Source organism: Spea bombifrons, chromosome 13, assembly GCF_027358695.1.
Source record: "Spea bombifrons isolate aSpeBom1 chromosome 13, aSpeBom1.2.pri, whole genome shotgun sequence".
NCBI lineage: Eukaryota > Metazoa > Chordata > Amphibia > Anura > Pelobatidae > Spea > Spea bombifrons.
This window is the reverse complement of record NC_071099.1, coordinates 20,446,208-20,465,902: the sequence shown is the minus strand read 5'-3', so window position 1 is coordinate 20,465,902 and position 19,695 is coordinate 20,446,208. Positions and strand designations below refer to the sequence as shown.

At 50.7% G+C, this 19,695-nt stretch overlaps 1 protein-coding gene, 1 long non-coding RNA gene and 1 other non-coding gene across 4 annotated transcripts in view; 1 reads left to right on the top strand and 2 right to left on the bottom strand.

The window, feature by feature from the left end:
- TEX2 (testis expressed 2) overlaps window positions 1-14,376 on the top strand; it is a 14,774-nt gene extending 398 nt beyond the window's left edge. The window contains exons 1-12 of one of the 2 annotated variants that reach the window (XM_053453978.1): window positions 4,058-4,155; window positions 7,069-8,596; window positions 8,935-9,135; window positions 9,499-9,796; window positions 10,577-10,824; window positions 10,915-11,061; window positions 12,012-12,111; window positions 12,211-12,343; window positions 13,283-13,405; window positions 13,530-13,739; window positions 13,833-13,953; window positions 14,224-14,376. In XM_053453978.1, coding sequence (XP_053309953.1) covers window positions 7,094-8,596; window positions 8,935-9,135; window positions 9,499-9,796; window positions 10,577-10,824; window positions 10,915-11,061; window positions 12,012-12,111; window positions 12,211-12,343; window positions 13,283-13,405; window positions 13,530-13,739; window positions 13,833-13,953; window positions 14,224-14,334 — 3,195 coding nt within the window. In that variant the 5' untranslated portion in view covers window positions 4,058-4,155; window positions 7,069-7,093 and the 3' untranslated portion in view covers window positions 14,335-14,376. Of the gene's footprint in view, window positions 1-4,057; window positions 4,156-7,068; window positions 8,597-8,934; window positions 9,136-9,498; window positions 9,797-10,576; window positions 10,825-10,914; window positions 11,062-12,011; window positions 12,112-12,210; window positions 12,344-13,282; window positions 13,406-13,529; window positions 13,740-13,832; window positions 13,954-14,223 lie in introns of those variants that run through there. The other variant, XM_053453977.1, reaches the window with a different exon arrangement.
- A 3,975-nt stretch (window positions 14,377-18,351) lies between these two features.
- Window positions 18,352-18,489, bottom strand: LOC128472149 (small nucleolar RNA SNORA50). Its single transcript, XR_008346152.1, has one exon. It is a non-coding gene; the product is annotated as a small nucleolar RNA SNORA50 (small nucleolar RNA).
- A 35-nt stretch (window positions 18,490-18,524) lies between these two features.
- LOC128471497 (uncharacterized) lies at window positions 18,525-19,088 on the bottom strand. The gene is made up of 2 exons (XR_008346111.1): window positions 18,918-19,088; window positions 18,525-18,608 (listed from the first exon to the last, which is right to left on the bottom strand). It is a non-coding gene; the product is annotated as an uncharacterized LOC128471497 (long non-coding RNA).
- Window positions 19,089-19,695: the final 607 nt, after the last annotated feature.

The following is a 19,695-nucleotide window of genomic DNA, read 5'->3' as shown; positions in this document are numbered from 1 at the left end:
GGCCCAATAACTCCGGGGAGCCCTGTAACCTGCCTGTCAAATGCTAATGCACCCCAATAACTCCAGGGAGCCCTGTAACCTGCCTGTCATATGCTAATGCGGCCCAATAACTCCGGGGAGCCCTGTAACCTGCCTGTCATATACTAATGCGCCCCAATAACTTCAGGGAGACCTGTAACCTGCCTGTCATATACTAATGCGCCCCAATAACTTCAGGGAGACCTGTAACCTGCCTGTCATATACTAATGTGCCCCAATAACTCCCTGTCTGACTCGTGTCCCCTCAAAGTACGGTCCCTGTACTGTTTAGGCCCTTGTCTGTTGCGCGCCGCGCTGCCTGACCAGAGAGACTTTGGCACCCGTTGTGCCCAGTAACCAGCTGTATGCAGACTATTGCGCAGGGAGAGCGCTGTCACAGGAAGCAGACTGGCCCATAAGTCACGTGCCACCAGGCGTGTTAATGGCGTGTTTTATTTTTCGCTCGCTTTAATTGCTTAGCAACTAGGCTGCGGAAGCCCCGCCCCTGAGGGTTTTTTGGCAGGACAGCCTGTGGCCCTCAATGGCTGTAAATTGCCTTTGTGGGAGGCGCCTTTCTGTCTGCGGTGTCTGTGTACCCGGGATGTACCCTCAAACACGGACACCCAGCCTGGGCCTGCTGCACATCCCTGCGCCAGTGCGGAATACGGGGGGCATCTGCTTGTGCCACGGAGGTCGAGGGCCGGTCCCACTGTGCGTCTGGGGATCGCAGCCTCTCCTCTGCATGTTTGTAATGAGACTTTTGCTCTGAATATTTCGCTTCCGGGTTCACGTACCGATCGTACCGCGCCCCCAGTCAGCCTAGCGTGGCCCACGTGATTGTTTTACATGTAACTCAGTTGGCACACGGTGTACGCGGCGCGGCTGGCTCTGTGTCCGTGTTCTCCGTGTGACGTGGTTTGCAGCCAAGATCCAAAGTCCATGGCGTGAAAGTCCTGTGTAGTCAGAGAAACGGTTAACCCTTTGATTTCTGTGCAGAGTAACCTGTTACGGGTTTCAGAGGAGCTTTAGCCCCGGCACGTGCCCCCGCCGACTGCTGCTCCTCAGCACGTGCCCCCCACCGACTGCTGCTCCTCAGCACGTGCCCCCCGCCGACTACTGCTCCTCAGCACGTGCCCCCCGCCGATTGCTGCTTCTCGGTACACGGCTGACAGTGTAACGGTCGCGTTGGATTTTAACTCCGGGCCGTGTGGGACGGTTTTTACAGAAAGTTTTGTGGGAAGCTGTGTTTTTTTCATGCGGTGGTCCTAACTCCTAGCCCACCGCATGATTGTCTGAAACAAGTAAGAGTAAAGAACGCTGTATGTTCTGTTGCCGCTGGTAACGGGGCATTGTACGCGATGCAGCGCAGAAGCTCACAGAAACAAGTACGACATAAAACTACTTCCCCCGTTATCCCAAGTTCCGTAAAATACAAATGTTTGCATTCTGCTGAGTGTTTGGAAGCGTCGCACTAATGGCTGAAAGGTCTCATGATGCGGGAATCTGTGCAAGCCGCGCATACTCGTTGCTACGATCTGATGTTTGTTTTTTTCTTGGCAGCAGCCGTAGAAATAGCTTTAAATCTCCGTGGGACTCGGCTATGAGTGAATTTGTGCGTTTTTCTTGCCTTTTAGTCCATTTGTTTCAGTGCCTTTTGGGATCCGGTGCTCATGAGTCACGACAAACGCTATGCATACAGGATCCGGCCCTTGTTCTAACACTGGCAGCGTGTGACCTTGCTCAAGCTGTCCCTCTTTCTCAGGAGGGCAAGAAGGAAAAGGAGTTTAATGGGATTATAACACTCTGTATCCAGTTTCAGCCCAATGTAAGCCAGATATTAACCCCTTCCTCTGGCACACACCATTTGTGGCATTTATCTGTCAGACGGTACTTCAGACATACCTGGTGTGTGCTAAAGAGAGACCCTCCTATGGGAAGGCCAGATTTTGGTTTGAAGGCCTTTGGACATCTTTGCTGGAGCTCCTCCTGGTTCTGTTGGTGTGCCCCTGGCCAGGGAGTGTGTAGTTGTCTGGGAGGTGCTCTGCAGTGTGGTTGAGTTGGTCTGTGCAGCAGACTTGTTTGGGGAGCGTTTGGTTTTGTCTGGGAGGTGCTCTGCAGTGTGGTTGAGTTGGTCTGTGCAGCAGACTTGTTTGGGGGAGCGTTTGGTTTTGTCTGGTAGGGGCTCTGCAGTGTGATTGAGTTGGTCTGTGCAGCAGACTTGTTTGGGGAACGTTTGGTTTTGTCTGGTAGGTGATCTGCAGTTTGATTGAGTTGGTCTGTGCAGCAGACTTGTTTGGGGAGCGTTTGGTTTTGTCTGGTAGGGGCTCTGCAGTGTGATTGAGTTGGTCTATGCAGCAGCCTTGTGTGGGGAACGTTTGGTTTTGTCTGGTAGGTGATCTGCAGTTTGATTGAGTTGGTCTGTGCAGCAGACTTGTATGGGGAGCGTTTGGTTTTGTCTGGTAGGGGCTCTGCAGTGTGATTGAGTTGGTTTGTGCAGCAGCCTTGTTTGGGGAATGTTTGGTTTTGTCTGGTAGGTGATCTGCAGTTTGATTGAGTTGGTCTGTGCAGCAGACTTGGGGAGCGTATGGTTTTGTCTGGTAGGGGCTCTGCAGTGTGATTGAGTTTGTGCAGAAGCATTTGATTTTGTCTGGTAGGGGCTCTGCAGTGTGATTGAGTTGGTCTGTGCAGCAGACTTGTTTGGGGAGCGTTTGGTTTTGTCTGGTAGGTGCTCTGCTGTTTGATTGAGTTGGTCTGTGCAGCAGACTTGTTTGGGGAGCGTTTGGTTTTGTCTGGTATGTGCTCTGCAGTGTGATTGAGTTTGTCTGTGCAGAAGCATTTGGTTTTGTCTGGTAGGTGCTCTGTGGTGAGATTGAGTTGGTCTGTGCAGCAGCCTTGTTTGGGGAGCGTTTGGTTTTGCCTGGTAGGGGCTCTGCAGTGTGATTGAGTTGGTCTGTGCAGCAGACTTGTATGGGGAGCGTTTGGTTTTGTCTGGTAGGTGATCTGCAGTTTGATTGAGTTGGGCTGTGCAGCAGCCTTGTTTGGGGAATGTTTGGTTTTGTCTGGTAGGTGATCTGCAGTTTGATTGAGTTGGTCTGTGCAGCAGACTTGTTTGGGGAGCGTTTGGTTTTGTCTGGTAGGGGCTCTGCAGTGTGATTGAGTTGGTCTGTGCAGCAGACTTGTATGGGGAGCGTTTGGTTTTGTCTGGTAGGTGATCTGCAGTTTGATTGAGTTGGGCTGTGCAGCAGCCTTGTTTGGGGAATGTTTGGTTTTGTCTGGTAGGTGATCTGCAGTTTGATTGAGTTGGTCTGTGCAGCAGCCTTGTTTGGGGAGCGTTTGGTTTTGTCTGGTAGGGGCTCTGCAGTGTGATTGAGTTGGTCTGTGCAGCAGCCTTGTTTGGGGAGTGTTTGGTTTTGTCTGGTAGGTGATCTGCAGTGTGATTGAGTTGGTCTGTGCAGCAGACTTGTTTGGGGAATGTTTGGTTTTGTCTGGTAGGTGCTCTGCTGTTTGATTGAGTTGGGCTGTGCAGCAGACTTGCTTGGGGAGCGTTTGGTTTTGTCTGGTAGGCTCTCTGCGATGTGATTGAGTTGGTAGCCTCGGCCCGGGAGCATTTGGTTTTGTGTGACAGGTATGGGCAGTAAATGGTGCTCTGGCTCCCAGGTCGCGGTACCTGTTATACCAGTTGCACACGTGTAGCTGCGGAGATGTGACTGGCACCGTTTCCTCCAGGCCGCCGATTTACTGGTTTCTAATCTGCCTGATTTTTGCCGCATTTTCCCAATTCTTTGTCCGCCTGACCCCAGCGAGCTCTTCCTTGGGAGGTGTTCTGAGATCACAGCTCTGGGCGTAGGTTTCTTTTTTTTTTATTCATAACGGTTATTTGATGAATTATTTTGCTTTTGTTGCATTTTAATTCTATATTTATAGCGTCATATTGTCTGCTGTTTATATAGCGGCTGTGGATTGGGTCAGCCATCCGGCCCAGCGAATAATCTTTCAATCTTTGATCGGATTAAATTTACCTCTTCTTCCGCAGGATCCGGGCCTGTTTGTGATCCCGCGGATCTCCTCTCTGCGTTTATGCGGTGGCTGCTTTTATACGAGTGCTCGGAACGGACGTATAGAACAAACGATCTCTGCGTAAGTTGTTGATCGTTCTAAACGTGACACTCGCTGCGATAATAACTGTCAGCTGAATTTCCCAACCAACCCCCCCCCCCCGTCTCTGTACGCGTCTCGCACCAGCGCGTCTCGTTGTGTAAATACGGGGTAATGTAACTGCTTGTGTTTCACAATCCTGGAAATGCGAGCCCTGCCGTGTTATCAGACAAAGCTTTTCCTAAATCAGGTGTTTGAACAGCAGAAGCCCGGCTCCAGGTGCTGTTTACCGAGAACACGCGTGGCCGCCGCGGGGGTGACAGGTGAGACCGGATCTACCTGCGAATAAAGAGACCTCTGTGTTAAATAGTTAAGCGCCCACGGCGAGTGTGCAGGGCAATTATCGCGCAGGACGCCGTGTACGAGGATGCGTCTGCCATATCCTGCTGGAGACACGTTGAGCAAACACTTCCTACTCTCTTAACCCTTTCATGCTTTTGTTTTGACGCAGATTGTGCCAAACTCTGGCAGGCGTCTCGTGACTAAACGCCATGGCTTCGAAAAGTTTTCATTGGCTTGGTGGAGAGGCTCTGTTATCTGTTACTTGCATTAGTTATGTTTTATTTACATCACTTACATTTTTTGTTGGTTCCAGAGTGAACTTGGACGAGAGATCACTTCACTTAGATTATATATATATATATATATATATATATATATATATATATATATATATAATCTATCTCCTACTTGAGGTTTACATTAGTTTTTATCATTTGCTGTTATTGTGCAGGAAACACGCCTTGCAGTTGAAAAGGCGTTGTGGCTGTGCATTTGGCACCTGGAGGGTTAAGGCAGCTGTAATCCCTGTTCTAGATCCCTGTCAGTTAATTGTCCAATCCCAGCGTGTAAATCCCCAAAAGCTCGGCGGCTGCCTGCGGTAATTTGTCCGGCATTCAGTTCCCACCTGTTGGACATGACTTTTAAATGAAGTACATGTGTAATGAACACTGCGTCTGTAACACATCGGGTTACCGTTACAGGGAGCGAGCCAGGGATCCGCTTACAGCCAGCATTAATAACGCGGGGATGGAGAAATCGCTGCTCCTGCGCGGTCGCAGGCAATAGGCAGCGCCCCCAATCACCTTTTCCTCTATGGTGCAATAAAAGGTGCTGTGTGCCTTTAAGAGACAGAGCGCTGGGGTGTGACATCATATCATAAGATTAATCTTTCCTAAAACAGAATATGGTAAATGTCCTTACCATGCCTACAACAGACCAATCAGTGGCCAGCTACTGCTATCTACATACATACACACACATAAATATATATATGAAATATATACACACACACGCATACACATTTGTACATATATATATATAGATATAGATATATATAGATATATATATATATATATATATATATATATATATATATACACACACACATTTATACATATATATATATATATATATATATATATATATATATATATATAATATATAAAATATATACACACACGCATACACATTTATACATATATTACACACACACACACATTTTTATATATATATTTATATATATATATATATATACACACACACGCATACACATTTGTACATATATATATATATATATATATATATATAATATATATACACACACGCATACACATTTATATATATATATATATTACACACACACACACACAAAGGAAGGAGTTGCGTGGCATTTAATGCTGTATTTTCTGAGCTTTGCCGACATGAAATATTCATACCGTAGATGATGTCTGAAAGGCTTTGCAGGCCGGCCGCACGGCTTCGGCCCCAGGAGAGACGTTCGGTGCTGGGATCGTAGCGGGTCAATGTTTCGCAGAATATTCAGGCTGAATTCACGGCATTGATCTATGGGGAAGGCTGCCTTTTTGTGTTATGACAGGTTAGATATTGAATGAAATCAGCTTGCCGGGCTCTGACCGCCGGACGGAACGCTTTCCTCCTGTCCCCCCACCTCTAGGGCACGTTTCTGCGGCGTGTGCGTCATTTCGCTGCCTTCCCCCCGCAATGCGTGCTTTTATTGCATCCTCTTTACAAGTTTGGGCTCCATCTCCTCCGACAAGTTTTCCTGAAGTCTGTGCCGCTTCCCGGACCTTTATCCCGGATCCCACGTGTCTCCTTTCACAAGATCTTTCGTGTTGCCGTATTTTCACATGTGAGCCCCCACGTGTGAACTCGCGTGTAATGAGAGTGCCCGCGCTCTGTGACGTCCGTGCCGACCGCTGCCGCCGGAAACAGTGCAGCTGTCGCTGTCAGAATTATGTGATTTCACTTCTGCAGATAATGTTGCCACGGAAACAATTTCCCTCGACAATGAAGAAAACGCCATTCAAGATGACATCACTGGTTTGGGGCGAGTCGCTGTGAATGAGCATTTGATTGGGAAGGTAGGCGCGCATGTGTCCCCCGTCCATGCAGAGTCTTTAAGGCACAGAAGTGATCCCGACGCTTATTCTCCGACACATCGTGCTACATTTATTTAACAGCAAATCCTTAAACGTATTTGTAGACGGGAGGATTACAATTGTTTGCGGTCTGGTTTTGTAGACGTTCAATACAATGATGTTAATTTGTGTGTAAAGTACACTGTGGAAGTCAGCCCAGGTATGCTCGGTGCTGTGCGTGGTTGCGTACGTTGATGGTACCGTTCCAGCCGTGTTAACGTCTTAATGCTGGGCTCTTTAGTCCAGCGATCTCTGCGTCGGAAGCTCTTCACCTTTCCTCTTTGTCTTGCGAGCTCTCTGCGGTCTCGAGGCCTTAAGCCGGCGTCTATTTTCCTTGTATGTAAAACCCGTGCGATTTCTGTGTCTCGTGTTCTCCTCGTTTTCCCCTCCTGCGCAGGATCCGAGAGGTGCTCGCGGGGCGAATCTGATGCTTATCTTGTTCTCTGTTCGACAGGTTGTGATACACTCGGAAGACTGCAATGACAAGTCTGGAAAGCAGCCATGCCGAGAAGACGCGCCAACCCGCCAAGCAGCCGGCACCCAAGGTGCAAGTCCAGAGATCCGTCTCTCGAGAGACCATCACCATTCGCTTCTCGGCTTTTGGGAAGGAAGAGGAGGAGGAAGAGGAATTTGGAGCGCCGCTCGATGAGGAACAAGATGACCAAGGCATTGTCACAGCTGTAGAGGCCAAGGAAGACCTTTGCTTTGAGGCCGGTGCACCCCAATCTCTTAGTCCCGCCGCTGTGATTGAGGAGTTCTCGACGACTCCAACTGCAAACCCTGCCCAGGCTATTGAAGCTGACCCTGCGCCCGACACCTTCGTCTCTGTGCCGCTGCGGCCGTGTCCCGAAGCAAACGCTGCCCTCGCTTCTCCTGCTGACCCAAAACTACATTCCTCCCCATCGAAAGCTCTGGTCTTATCCACCAACGCATCCACACCCTCGGTTTCTAGCACAAAACCCTTTCTGAGCCTAGTAAAGTCTCTCTCTAGCGAGGTAGAACCAAAAGAATTAGTCCCACCTGCCAGGCACCGCCACTTAATGAAGTCACTAGTGAAATCCTTGTCCACGGACACGTGGAAGCAGGAGTCCGAGCCGCACAAGCCACCTGACTCCAAACTAAACTTGCACTTGTTTAAGCAGTTTACTCAGCCCCGAGTTACCAGCGGAGACTCCAAAACTGCACCTTCCTCGCCAATCACGTCGCCCTCCGATGGACGCTCCTTTTTTAAGGTCTCTGAAGTCGAGGCAAAGATTGAAGACACTAAAAGACGGTTTTCAGAAGTTATTTATGAACCTTTTCAGCTTCTTAGTAAGATTATGGGAGACGATTCATCGAGCTACCGACCAAAAGCCTTATCCTCGAGTGCCTCTGAGCTCTCCAACCTTTCCAGCCTAAATGGTCACCTGGAAAGCAATAACAACTACTGCATCAAAGAGGAGGACGGGGACTCGGAAGCCGAGCAGCCCGCCGGCGAGCTCGTGTCAATGAAGGATGAGAACCTCAAAACACCCGGTGAACTCGTGAAGGATTTAGATTGTAAAACCGCCGCGCATGCGAGAAATCCCACGTGGGAACTGGAGAAATGTTCCTTGTCTGCGTTGGCCAGCAGGGAAGACGAAGAGTTCACAGAACTGTATTCCGAAGACTTTGAGTTCGATGACGCAACGGAAGGAGATTGGGTTCTGGATGCACCGGAGGAACTGGACGCAACTGAGGTGCTTTCTAAAGATGAAGTCGATTTGGGTGGTTCTGAAGTTCCCCTGAAAACGCTTTACGTCCTGGTCCTGGTGGTGTACGGTTACCTGCTGCTTCCCCTGCCGAGTTACGTTAATGGGCTGTGCCTGGGGATTGCCTTCGGGTTTATGGCCGCGATTGCCGTCGTCTGGCTCTTTGCGTCTCCACCGTCCGGCCGACGCAAACTACGCCCTCCAGCCCCACGCGTGGAACCCCTGCTGGTCGAGGAGCCGGAGATACTGAAGGTGGGTCTTGCCCGTTCTTGTATTATCTGAATCCGATGAAGGTCTGGACATTGTCAGTGATGTGCATGCTGGGGCCAATGTGTTTTTAGGATGTTTCAAAGAGATTTGTTCCTGACTGGTATTATTACCCCCTGGGCGACACCAATATGACAAGCCCCAAACCCACCAGCTAAGCGTTAGGGCCAGAGATGGGGCAGGGGCCTGTTTATAGATTAAATACCGGGGAATTTCTTTAGGATGCTTTTACGTGAAGATCGTCCCCCCCCATTGACTTCTGTTCTCCCCTGGGTTCATTCCCTGGGCTGTCCATGGAATGCTTGTCTTTCTTTCTCTTCCAGGGATGGATGAATGAAATCCAGAATTATGACCCCGAGACTTACCACGCCACCTTGACGCAGTCTGTCTTTGTTCGCTTGGAAGGATCCACCCTGAGACTCTCTAAACCCAACAAAAACGTCTCCCGGAGGACCATTTACAATGAGCCCAAACCTGATGTTGTCTACGTCAGTCAGAAGATCTTTGATCTCGCTGACAGTAAAGTGAGTGTCTCCTCAGTGGCTGGAATGTTCGGGGGGGACCTGTATTGTGTTATAATTTCTCAGTTTCAGCATGTGATTAAATTAAATGGAACGGCTTCTGGTTTTCAGCTCCCAGACCTGGATGTGATTAGCCGTGGACCCCCAGTGTCTCTTCAGTCATTGGTGGGGGGGATACGGAGCTGACAGCGGAGAGCTCAGTACTGGATCCCCCCTACTAATATACCCTGATGCTGATTATAGCTTATTGTAAACCCTGGTGATGATGACACCGTGACACGTTATCTGTAATGACATGTTCTGAGCCGCGTACCGTATGTGTTATACCGTATGTTAATACATTTAATCATCTTTATGTTTCTACAGGTTTATCTGGTTCCCAAAAGCCTGGCTCGCAAGCGAGTCTGGAACAAGAAGTACCCGATTTGCCTGGAACTGGCCAGACAGGATGACTTCATGTCAAAGGTGGAGAAAGAGACTGCAGAAGACAAGGTGCCCTCTGATCATAGCGAGCAGGATGGGAGCAGAGCCACCGGCCACGGCGACCAAGTGCTTTATCTCTTCGGAAGGACTGGCAGGGAGAAGGAGGAATGGTTCCGACAGTTCCTCCTGGCCTCCAAAATGAAGCCTGACCTGAAGAAGCCGAGCACGGCCATGAAATCAGGTATTGGCGTCGGCACGCGGTCCGGATTCTGGCTCCGTGAGATGATCGTGGATGATTGCCTGGCTGCTGGCGTGTCAGCGTATGCTGCGTGAATGGGTTACATGAAGTGATAATCAAGTGCTGCGTTAGTCCAGGAGTCTTATAATGTGGCTGCTTCTCCCAGTCAGCCTCATAGGTAAACGTAACATAATTACCATATAATATAATATTTACTCCGTTTGCCGACGTTCCTGCCGTGTTTGGCAAACTGAATAAATATTGGATTTCTCACATTGAATGCGTAGTATTTGTTACCTTTATCTACAGGTTTGGGAACCTTGGAAGGTCTCCTTTACCTTGTTGTGATTTTTCTTTCTTTTGACTCCTATTTATGTGTAAAGATGAGATAGTCGGCGTATAGCAGACAGGAATGGACCTGCGCGGCCTGACATCTAACTGGTTAGGGCCGGTGAGATATTTCACCAGAACTGGCGAGTTCCTCATTGCCCTTGGAACGCTCCATCTCACCCCCCGCTCTATCACCAGTTGGCATTAGATGGCAGCGGCTCCGTAATGTAATATTCCCTTTCTCCTCTGTGTACCCTGTGTACGTGGTTAGGGTCTAGAATAGAGTGGGATGATCACGCCGAGCAGTGTGTCCAGGCCGCTCGCAGGCATTTTGGTGAAAATATTAGCAGTGTGTCTGATCCCCAACTACATGACGTCCCGCGGCCACATGCTGATTAACCAGGAATGTAATTGACGCGTCCAGTCCTTTACCCAGAATGCCTTTCTTCCAAGGGCTCCTGTTAACACACAGCAGGCAGGGCAGCCAGTCGGGGGTCCTGACCCATAGCCGGAGCAGCAGTAAGAGCAGCCTGGACGAAGTGATGGCTCAGGCCAAACCCAAGGAGCCCACCGGGAACCTACGCCAAAAGATCCTTCTGGACTATACCGTTTATATGGCAAGGTGTGTTCCGCAGGACGATAAGAGTCCATCGGAGAGCCCCGTCCACAGCGCCAGCAGCAGCCCGACGGCTACCAAGAAGGTGCGGTGCCTGCGCAGGGGGTAAGGGGTCAGATTTTCCGGGTCAGATGATCCACTCGTGGGCTCTGTAACGCCGTCTTTGTACCTGCAGATCCGCGGAGGACATTCGTCAGAGGAAGGTGAACAGCAGGTCTGGGTCAACGCTCTGCTGGGGAGAATATTTTGGGATTTTTTGGGAGAAAAGTATTGGTCCGATCTGGTGTCTAAAAAAATCCAAATGAAGCTCAGTAAAATAAAGGTAAGTCCCGCTCTGCATATAAAGGCAGGTTTCAGAAATGTTTCTGGGGATCAGACTACAAAAGGCCATTGTGTCTGGGTGCAGCGGGGACGATCGCTTGCTTTATGTGGATCTTTTCACACGCGTTACGCAATGGAACTCCGGTTCCACAGCCACCGGCAAAGATGTATTTAACGGCAGTCCCTCCTAGGGCCGCCCGGTATTAATGACTGTGACATATTTAACAGCAGTCCCACCTAGGGCCGCCAGGTATTAATGACTGTGACGTATTTAACGGCAGTCCCTCTTAGGGCCACCGGGTATTAATGACTGTGACGTATTTAACGGCAGTCCCTCCTAGGGCCACCGGGTATTAATGACTGTGACGTATTTAACGGCAGTCCCTCCTAGGGCCGCCAGGTATTAATGACTGTGACGTATTTAACGGCAGTCCCTCTTAGGGCCGCCAGGTATTAATGACTGTGACGTATTTAACGGCAGTCCCTCCTAGGGCCACCGGGTATTAATGACTGTGACTTATTTAACGGCAGTCCCTCCTAGGGCCACCGGGTATTAATGACTGTGACATATTTAACGGCAGTCCCTCCTAGGGCCACCGGGTACTAGTGACTGTGACGTATTTAACGGCAGTCCCTCCTAGGGCCACCGGGTACTAGTGACTGTGACGTATTTAACGGCAGTCCCTCCTAGGGCCACCGGGTACTAGTGACTGTGACGTATTTAACGGCAGTCCCTCCTAGGGCCACCGGGTACTAGTGACTGTGACGTATTTAACGGCAGTCCCTCCTAGGGCCACCGGGTACTAGTGACACGTTTAAACGTCAGTCCTTCTGGGCTCAAAGCAGGGGGCATAATAAAATGACATGCCCGGTTTGAGATGTCTTCGCTGTGGGGCGGCTGCGATGGGGCCGGTGTCTGTTTCTGATCGATTTTCCTCGGTTGCCTTCCAGCTGCCGTACTTTATGAACGAGCTGACCCTGACCGAGCTCGACATGGGGGTTTCTGTGCCGAAAATCCTTCGAGCCTTTAAGCCGACCATTGATCACAGAGGTAACGTTTATGCTGAGCGCTTCGTAGACTCGTTGGGAGGAAACATTTAGCGGTCGCCGCAGCCTGATGTAACTGAAATTCATGTTCCGTGTCTCCCAGGTCTATGGACGGACCTGGAAATATCCTACAACGGATCGTTCCTGATGACTCTGGAGACCAAGATGAACCTGACCAAGCTGGGTAAAGAGTCGTTAGGAGAATCGGCAAAAGTCGGGGAAATTGGCAAGGAAGGGTGAGTACGGGGGGCAGCCGCCGCACTGGGGGGGGCAGCAGCCTCACTGCGGGGGGGGGGGCATGGAGACTCTCGGCACCCTCTAACCCTTCTAACCGACGCAGCAAACTACGCCGGGGTGTCCATTCGTCATGTGATGGGCACACGGAGGAATGCGCAGGTCCACCTGATAATAAAGCATCGTAACAGGACCTGGGCGGTCTTCCCCGGCTTTAGGTTTGACCCCTTGACTGGCGGTTCTGGGCAAATGCCCGTGCATGGAGCGCCATCCGTAGGGAAAGTTTTTTGCCAGACTAATCCGTTTCATGTTTCCCCTCTGCTGCCTCTGCTGATGGATTTGTGATGAACACGGTGAGTTTGGTGATTGTCACCCTGCGCCTCCTCCGGCACTTGACCCCTCTTGGGGTTTATCACGGCTCTTGGTTCACGTTTTGCCCCTGGGTGCAGCCGACGCGGTGCTGGAGCTGATGCCGTTTCTGAGTTTAGCGTCCGCTGTAGTCTCCCGTACATGAAGCCTTGTTTAAGGGTCCGTCCCTCCCGGGGCAGTTTTGGGTTGTTGCTGCCCCGTAGTTTCCAGGAAGGAAATATAATTGCATTCTTATGAATTATTCGTTGGTTTCCTGATGGCCGCCGGGGGTTTCTGGCTTGGAGGAGCGGAACGGTCTGCAGATTGAGCGTCACTCGGTAAACTCTTCTGTGAAGGGAATCTGGTGCTGGGCAGGGGTAAATCGTTTTCTTGCCCGCTGAGCTGACAGTCCGAGGGTCGTTTTATTGCCCTGTCCTCGCGCAGCACCGTGAGATCTTTGGCAAGGTTTGGCTTGGGGTGAAGCAGCGTGCCGCGTGTGCTCGGTATGGGGCGGTAGTTTGGGCTGTCTGGTTAGGATGTTGCCGGAGAGCGAGGGGTATTTAATGCCGCTTTGGGTATTTGCTCTCTCCCAGTGCCAGGCCGCGGGCGTATTACCTGGCGGACAGCGACGAGGAGTCGTCCAGCGCAGGCTCGTCGGATGAGGAAGACGCGCCGGAATTAACTGGAGACAAGCAGCTGACGGCAGGCGCTGAGGGGTAAGTGCTGCGGGGACCGGCTGGCTTAATGTACAGCACTGTGTATTCCTAATGGGCAGGTCATGCCCTGTGCAGCCGTGTGAGCAGTTCATACAAACATGCATCACGTGTCTGTCTCTGCCAGGTACACGGCAACGCACCGCGCCAGCAAGATCATGAGGTTTGTGGATAAAATCACCAAATCCAAGTATTTCCAGAAAGCCACGGAAACGGAGTTCATAAAGAAGAAGATTGAGGAGGTCTCAAACACTCCCCTGCTGCTCACCGTGGAGGTCCAGGAGTGCCGGGGGCTGTTAGCCATTAACATTCCGCCCCCACCTACGGACAGGATCTGGTAAGTGGCGGGTAAAGGCTGGGCAATGCGCGGGAGGGAGCCGGGTGAAGAGGCGTAAAAGCCGCTAAAGCCGCCATTTGTCTCCTGCGGCAGGTATGGATTCCGGACGCCGCCGCATCTAGAGCTGAAAGCGCGGCCGAAGCTCGGCGAGCGGGAAGTGACGCTGGCGCATGTCACAGAGTGGATCGAGAAGAAGCTGGAGCAGGAGTTTCAGGTAAACGTTATTGATTCATGATGTGCGAAGCCGGGCTGCCGTAGATGTGGGGACGCGGCGCTGCCGCCCTGCCGGCTTATTTACGAATGTTTCCCCCTTTAATGATTTAGAGCAGGTGCCAGGGGTAATGGTCCTGCGTTTTACCCCTGTGACAGGTAGAGACTGCGGGCCGGCTTGTGGAGGGGGAATGATATTATGGGGGAGTTACACCGGGTACGCAGCACGAACCCGATAACAGACGAAGTAATCATTTTGTTTTCTTTTCAATAGAAAATATTCGTCATGCCAAACATGGACGATCTATACGTCTCCGTAATGCACTCAGCGATGGACCCCCGCTCTACGAGAGAAGCGGAGGGGGACTCGGCAGATGCGTGCTGACCGCCAGGCCGTTTGCAGTATTACTCGCGCAGCGGCATCCTCACGGCGCATGGACGTTCCCTGCCGGTGACCCCGGAGACACGGACCGGCGCGGAGGATGCGGGTTAGATGTCGGTAGGAGTTTCATCTTCCTCCTCTCTGGAAAAAAAGCGGGGCCTCAAATTCTTATTATTTTACCCCAAAACTACACGGAGGACCCCCAACATAGATAGGAGTCCAGGACTCGGGGGTTCGGCGGGCCGCCCTGCTTTGGCCCGTATTCGTTTTTCTGTACCAGGAAATTCGTGTTTTTTTGCTAGATTTGCTTTCCTGTGAAGTTTCCGCTATGATGGCACTTAATACGGCGGCAACCGGAGAGCAACGGGAACCGGAAACGCGGAAGATGAAAGGCAATCGAGACGTCAGAAACGTAACCTGCGCACCATGAAGCCAACGCGGTTTATTTTTATATCCTGCGCGAAGGGTTAATGCTTATTTGGGGGTTTTTTTGCGCAAATATTTTAACCGCCGATTCCCCTCGTATCCATAGTAATGAATGCGGATGGAGCTCGGGCTGCCGTGGGGTACTTGCGGTACCGGCAGCTGCTGTGGGGCCGCTGCTAGTTCACGTGTTTACACGTGTGTTCGGGGTCTTTACCTGCGTCGGTATCTCGTGTACCGGAGGTCCCCCCGAGACAAACGTCCCCTAACGATTTAGAAGCTTTCTTTAGGTGGGATATTGTGTGGCCACAACTCGGGGTATCCCATCCCCCGTTCCAGGTACGAAGTGTCAGGCCAATACTATAGCACTGCCTCCAATCTGCCCTGGGTAGGGTATAAGATTTGCCCTGGCATTAACTTTATTCACCCCAACGGCCTTATCAGTCTGTTGCCCTGTTTGTTCTTTCCCGTCGTACCAAGCACTGCCTGCCGTTCATTGGTTCAGGGGCGCTCTGATCGTCCCCATTCGCTAGGAGAGAAAGTATAGTCAGAGAAGGGGCGGCACCTAACCCTGCGTCTATTATTTATTCATTAGCGAGGGGGCGGAACCTAACCCTGCGGCCATTGGTTATGTGTTAGCGAGGGGGCAGCCCCTAACCCTGCGGCTGTTACTTATTCCTTGTGCGCATGCGCAGACTACATCTGTGTTTGCATGGAGGTGATCCTCGCAGGTTATACGCCTGCCTCTCGCGGGCGCCCCAGAAACAAGATGTATTTTTAACACTAAGAGGAGTATTTCTGATAAATATGTTTAATACGCTTCCCGTGTGTCACGCGGGGTCATACAAGGACCCCCAGCACCTGTTACATGACCCTGACCTCACTCAGAGGGCTTATTGCCCGTAATTTCCAAAGTCCTTTCATGCTGCTTTTTATCCGCTTTTTTTTGCCATTTTGTGCCTTCCACCCCCCCTTTTTCCGGCTATAGAATTCCCAGTCGCTTGCGAGCCCCGCCTCCCGGGCCGCAGAGGCTCAGTGATTGGAGGAGAGCAGCGGGAGCCCGTGATATAAAGCACTTGTGCCGCGTGAACGTGTTTTGTACTTTTCTATGTATAACTGTATATTTTGGGTCTGATTGCGCTGCTCTGCTGCGCGTTTGGATCGCGGGCTGCTTCCTGCCGCTGCTGGGGGGGCCGGGGCCACGGAGTGCCGCACGCTCTGCACCGGGCCATCCACACCAACCTGTGCAGTCCCTCTGAACCCCTCCGTAGAAGTTACCCCCACACGTTGCTTTTGGTGTAGAATTCAGTGCCGCTGCTACGAACTCCCCCTGTTGGTTAAGTATAAGGGCCGCCGTGGGCCACGTGTACCTGCGTGCTAACCGGATGCATTAAACTTAATCGGGACTTTACATCTGCACCGGTGAGTTCCCTACTATCCAAAGAGTTACCCCAAGGGGCGATGGCCCTGAGGGGCCTGATAAACTGTTGGACTGGCTGCAGCCTCTGGTATAGAGGGGGTTAATGTGCGTCAGACACATTTATTGGCTACTATGGGTACATTATTCAAGCCGTGCTCCGCGTGGCGCCCGTCCCACCTGTACGAAGAGACCCAAAGAGGGGGCGCTTTGCCTTTAATTGCCAAATAGGGTGGGAGGCCAGGGGACCCATCGGAGGGGGGTTAATACCCGGGGCAAGGAATAAAGAGGGGGGTGTTAATACCCAGGGCAGAGGACATGGAGGGGGAGCGGGGGTGTTGATACCCGGGGCAGAGGATACGGAGGGGGGGGGAATACGGAGGGGTTTATTGAGTTCCAGATTCAGAATTTGCCAACTTTATTTTGCGTTTTTCAGCCGATTCTTTTGTTTACAATGAAACCGAAATCATTTTAGATTTTTTTTGAGAAGTAATTTTTTAAATGAAGTTTTGTTTTTCTGCTCGTTTTGTCTGTTTTTGTGAATTAATATTTCATCACGTGATCTAATATGTAAATCTGCTACAGAATTGTGTTTGATTGCGGCGATTGGGCTGTCATTTTGCGGGTTTGCGTCAGTTTAATGGGGAAATTGCTGCAAATTCTGCTCATTTTAGGACGGACAACGAGTCCCGCCATCCGAGCTTCTGTTTTACTCTACCTGGAAGCACCGGAGGACTATAACCAGGCGCGGTACAGACCGTGCTGTGACATCATAACCGCACAAAGCAAAATGCGGTACAGACCGCGCTGTGATATCATAACCACACGTAGACAAACGCGGTACAGACCGGTCTGTGACATCGTAACCGCACAAAGAAAAATGTGGTACAGACCGGGCTGTGACATCATAACCGCACAAAGCAAAATGCGGTACAGACCAGGCTGTGACATCATAACCGCACGTAGACAAACGGGGTACAGACCGGGCTGTGACATCATAACCACACGTAGACAAACGCGGTACAGACCGGCCTGTGACATCATAACCGCACAAAGCAAAATGCGGGCTGCAAGATTGTAAAGCGCGTTGTTAGGCAGAAACCGGGCTGTGAGATTAGAGCGTTACGGGGCGAACCGTTCCGAAGTACCACAGGGTATTCGCAGCAGGCGCTCGCCACGGATCCCGCGCGGCTGGGTGAGATATCAGCGATTTCGGATGATTGGTGGGAAGCGCGGCGTGGGCTCCGTCCACGCGTCTTACAGGCCCAGCCGCCGCACGATGCAGTCCGCTCGCCGTTTTATGAAATAAATCATATTTTCCTCTTCGGGTGACGTCTCTGCTGTGAGTTTGTTAAATAAAGTGGCCTTTCCGTGAAATGACAAAGAACACAAAGCCGTGTGGCGGTTACCATGGCGATGAGACAACCAGAGCCCGTTTATAAAGCTGCTGCCTTTCAGTTACTGTCTGTTGGATTTGAAAGGTGCAGAGCGGCAATCACTCAACGAATAGTAAGCTCTACGGCCAAGGCAATGATGTCAGCATCAGCCACGTAACCGGCTGACGCCCCAGAAGCCGGCATCCCAAACGCTAACCTGCGGAACCGGGCCGGTGGCAGCAGCCCCATCCAGGTCTGCCACCTCCCAATACCTTTCTGAATAAACGCTAGTCTCACGTGGACACCGCCTTCCGTCGCCAGCCTCCACGGCAACCTGTAAACGTTATATTTTTATGTAGCGCCATCGTAGGCCGTAGTGCTGTACAACGGGACACAAACGTTCACAGATCCACAAAGCGATTTTCCTTCACTTGTTTCCTCATCCCACGTGGCCCCTGCCACTGGGTTACTGGGAGCAGGGCCACATGCCTACCAACCAGGGGCCAGACACCGCGGGATTATCGCCAGCCCCACAACACGGCGCTGTACGCTGTCACTATCGGTAACCTTCAGGACGGTCGGCACACGAGGAGCCAGCCGCGTCGCAGACACGGAGGCGGTGGTTTAAACGTGATACTCCGCGTCCGGCCCTGTGGAAAGGGATAGTTACTCTATCAAACCTCGTAACCGAGGGCAACGTCAGCATAACTGAGAATGCGCGGGTTTCACCCAATGACGCCACATCGGGCTCCGCTCCACCCCGCCGTTATAGATAGCGCGGCCCATCAGGCACCAGCGGGTACGGCGTGTAGCCTGTATTTAAAAGCACATCCCGGGTGGGGTCCGGGGGGCACCAGTTATGAACAGGCGATATATTTTCGCACCGACGCTTGGCCAGCGAAGCCACGGAAAGGGCAATTCGCCGGTTCAAAGAGGGTGCATTGGGTAACCGAGAAGAAAGAAAACCAGGACAGGGCTGAGAGGAAACAAACTTTATTAACATTCTTACAAACATCACATCAGACACCGTTCAGCGGGCCGGCTCCGGGACTTCCTTGGGTCTGCGGGAGGAAGAGAAAACACAAAGCTTAGTGAATATCGCCCAGCGGAGGGCCCCGTCTGCTAAACGCCGCGCCGGCCGCATTCAGATTTCCGGTTACTTCATCAGAGTCAGAAGTCTAACGCATAAGAAGTCATCACGTGACATTCACCCCGGCCCAGCAAATTACGGAAGTGTCCACTGCCACAACGCTCAGCCAGCATGCTGTGCATACATGCAGCCTAGGGTTCATGAGAGTTGCAGTACTGCTCTGCAGAACATCCACCCAAAGTTCCTGATCCACCCCAAACCCACCAGATCCGATACCTACCGAGACTCCGGCCGGAAAGGCTGAGCCCGTTCCCAGTGGCGCTTTTTATACGGCACGTCCTGTAGCGCCTCCGCCAATCAGGGCAAGGGGCGGGAGGTGGCTGGTCACCAAGACAACGGCTGAGGGACGCCACGTGACCATTATTAACCCTTCACTGACGGTAGAGGAGACACATCTGTGGGCCATTTTATTATCATCATTAAAATATGTTATCATGTACTGGGTTATATCATCTATATGTTATTATTATTATTATTATATGTTGCCGTTATGGGGTATTGCGTTATGTCGTCTATATGTTATTATTATTATTATATGTTGCCGTTATGGGGTATTGGGTTACATGGTCTATATGTTATTATTATTATATGTCGCCGCTATCGAGTATTACGCTATACCGTCTATATGATATTAATTATTATTATAACTTGCCGCTATGGGGTATTGTGTTATATCGTCTATATGTTATTATTATTATATGTTGCAGTTATCGGGTATTGCGTTATATCGTCTATATGATATTATTATTATTATTATTATTATTTGTTGCTGCCATCGGGTATTGCATTATATCTTCTATATGTTATTATTATTATTATTATTTGTTGCCACTATCGGGTATTGCGTTATATCGTCTATATGATATTATTATTATTATTATTATTATTTGTTGCTGCCATCGGGTATTGCATTATATCTTCTATATGTTATTATTATTATTATTATTTGTTGCCACTATCGGGTATTGCGTTATATTGTCTATATGGTATTATTATTA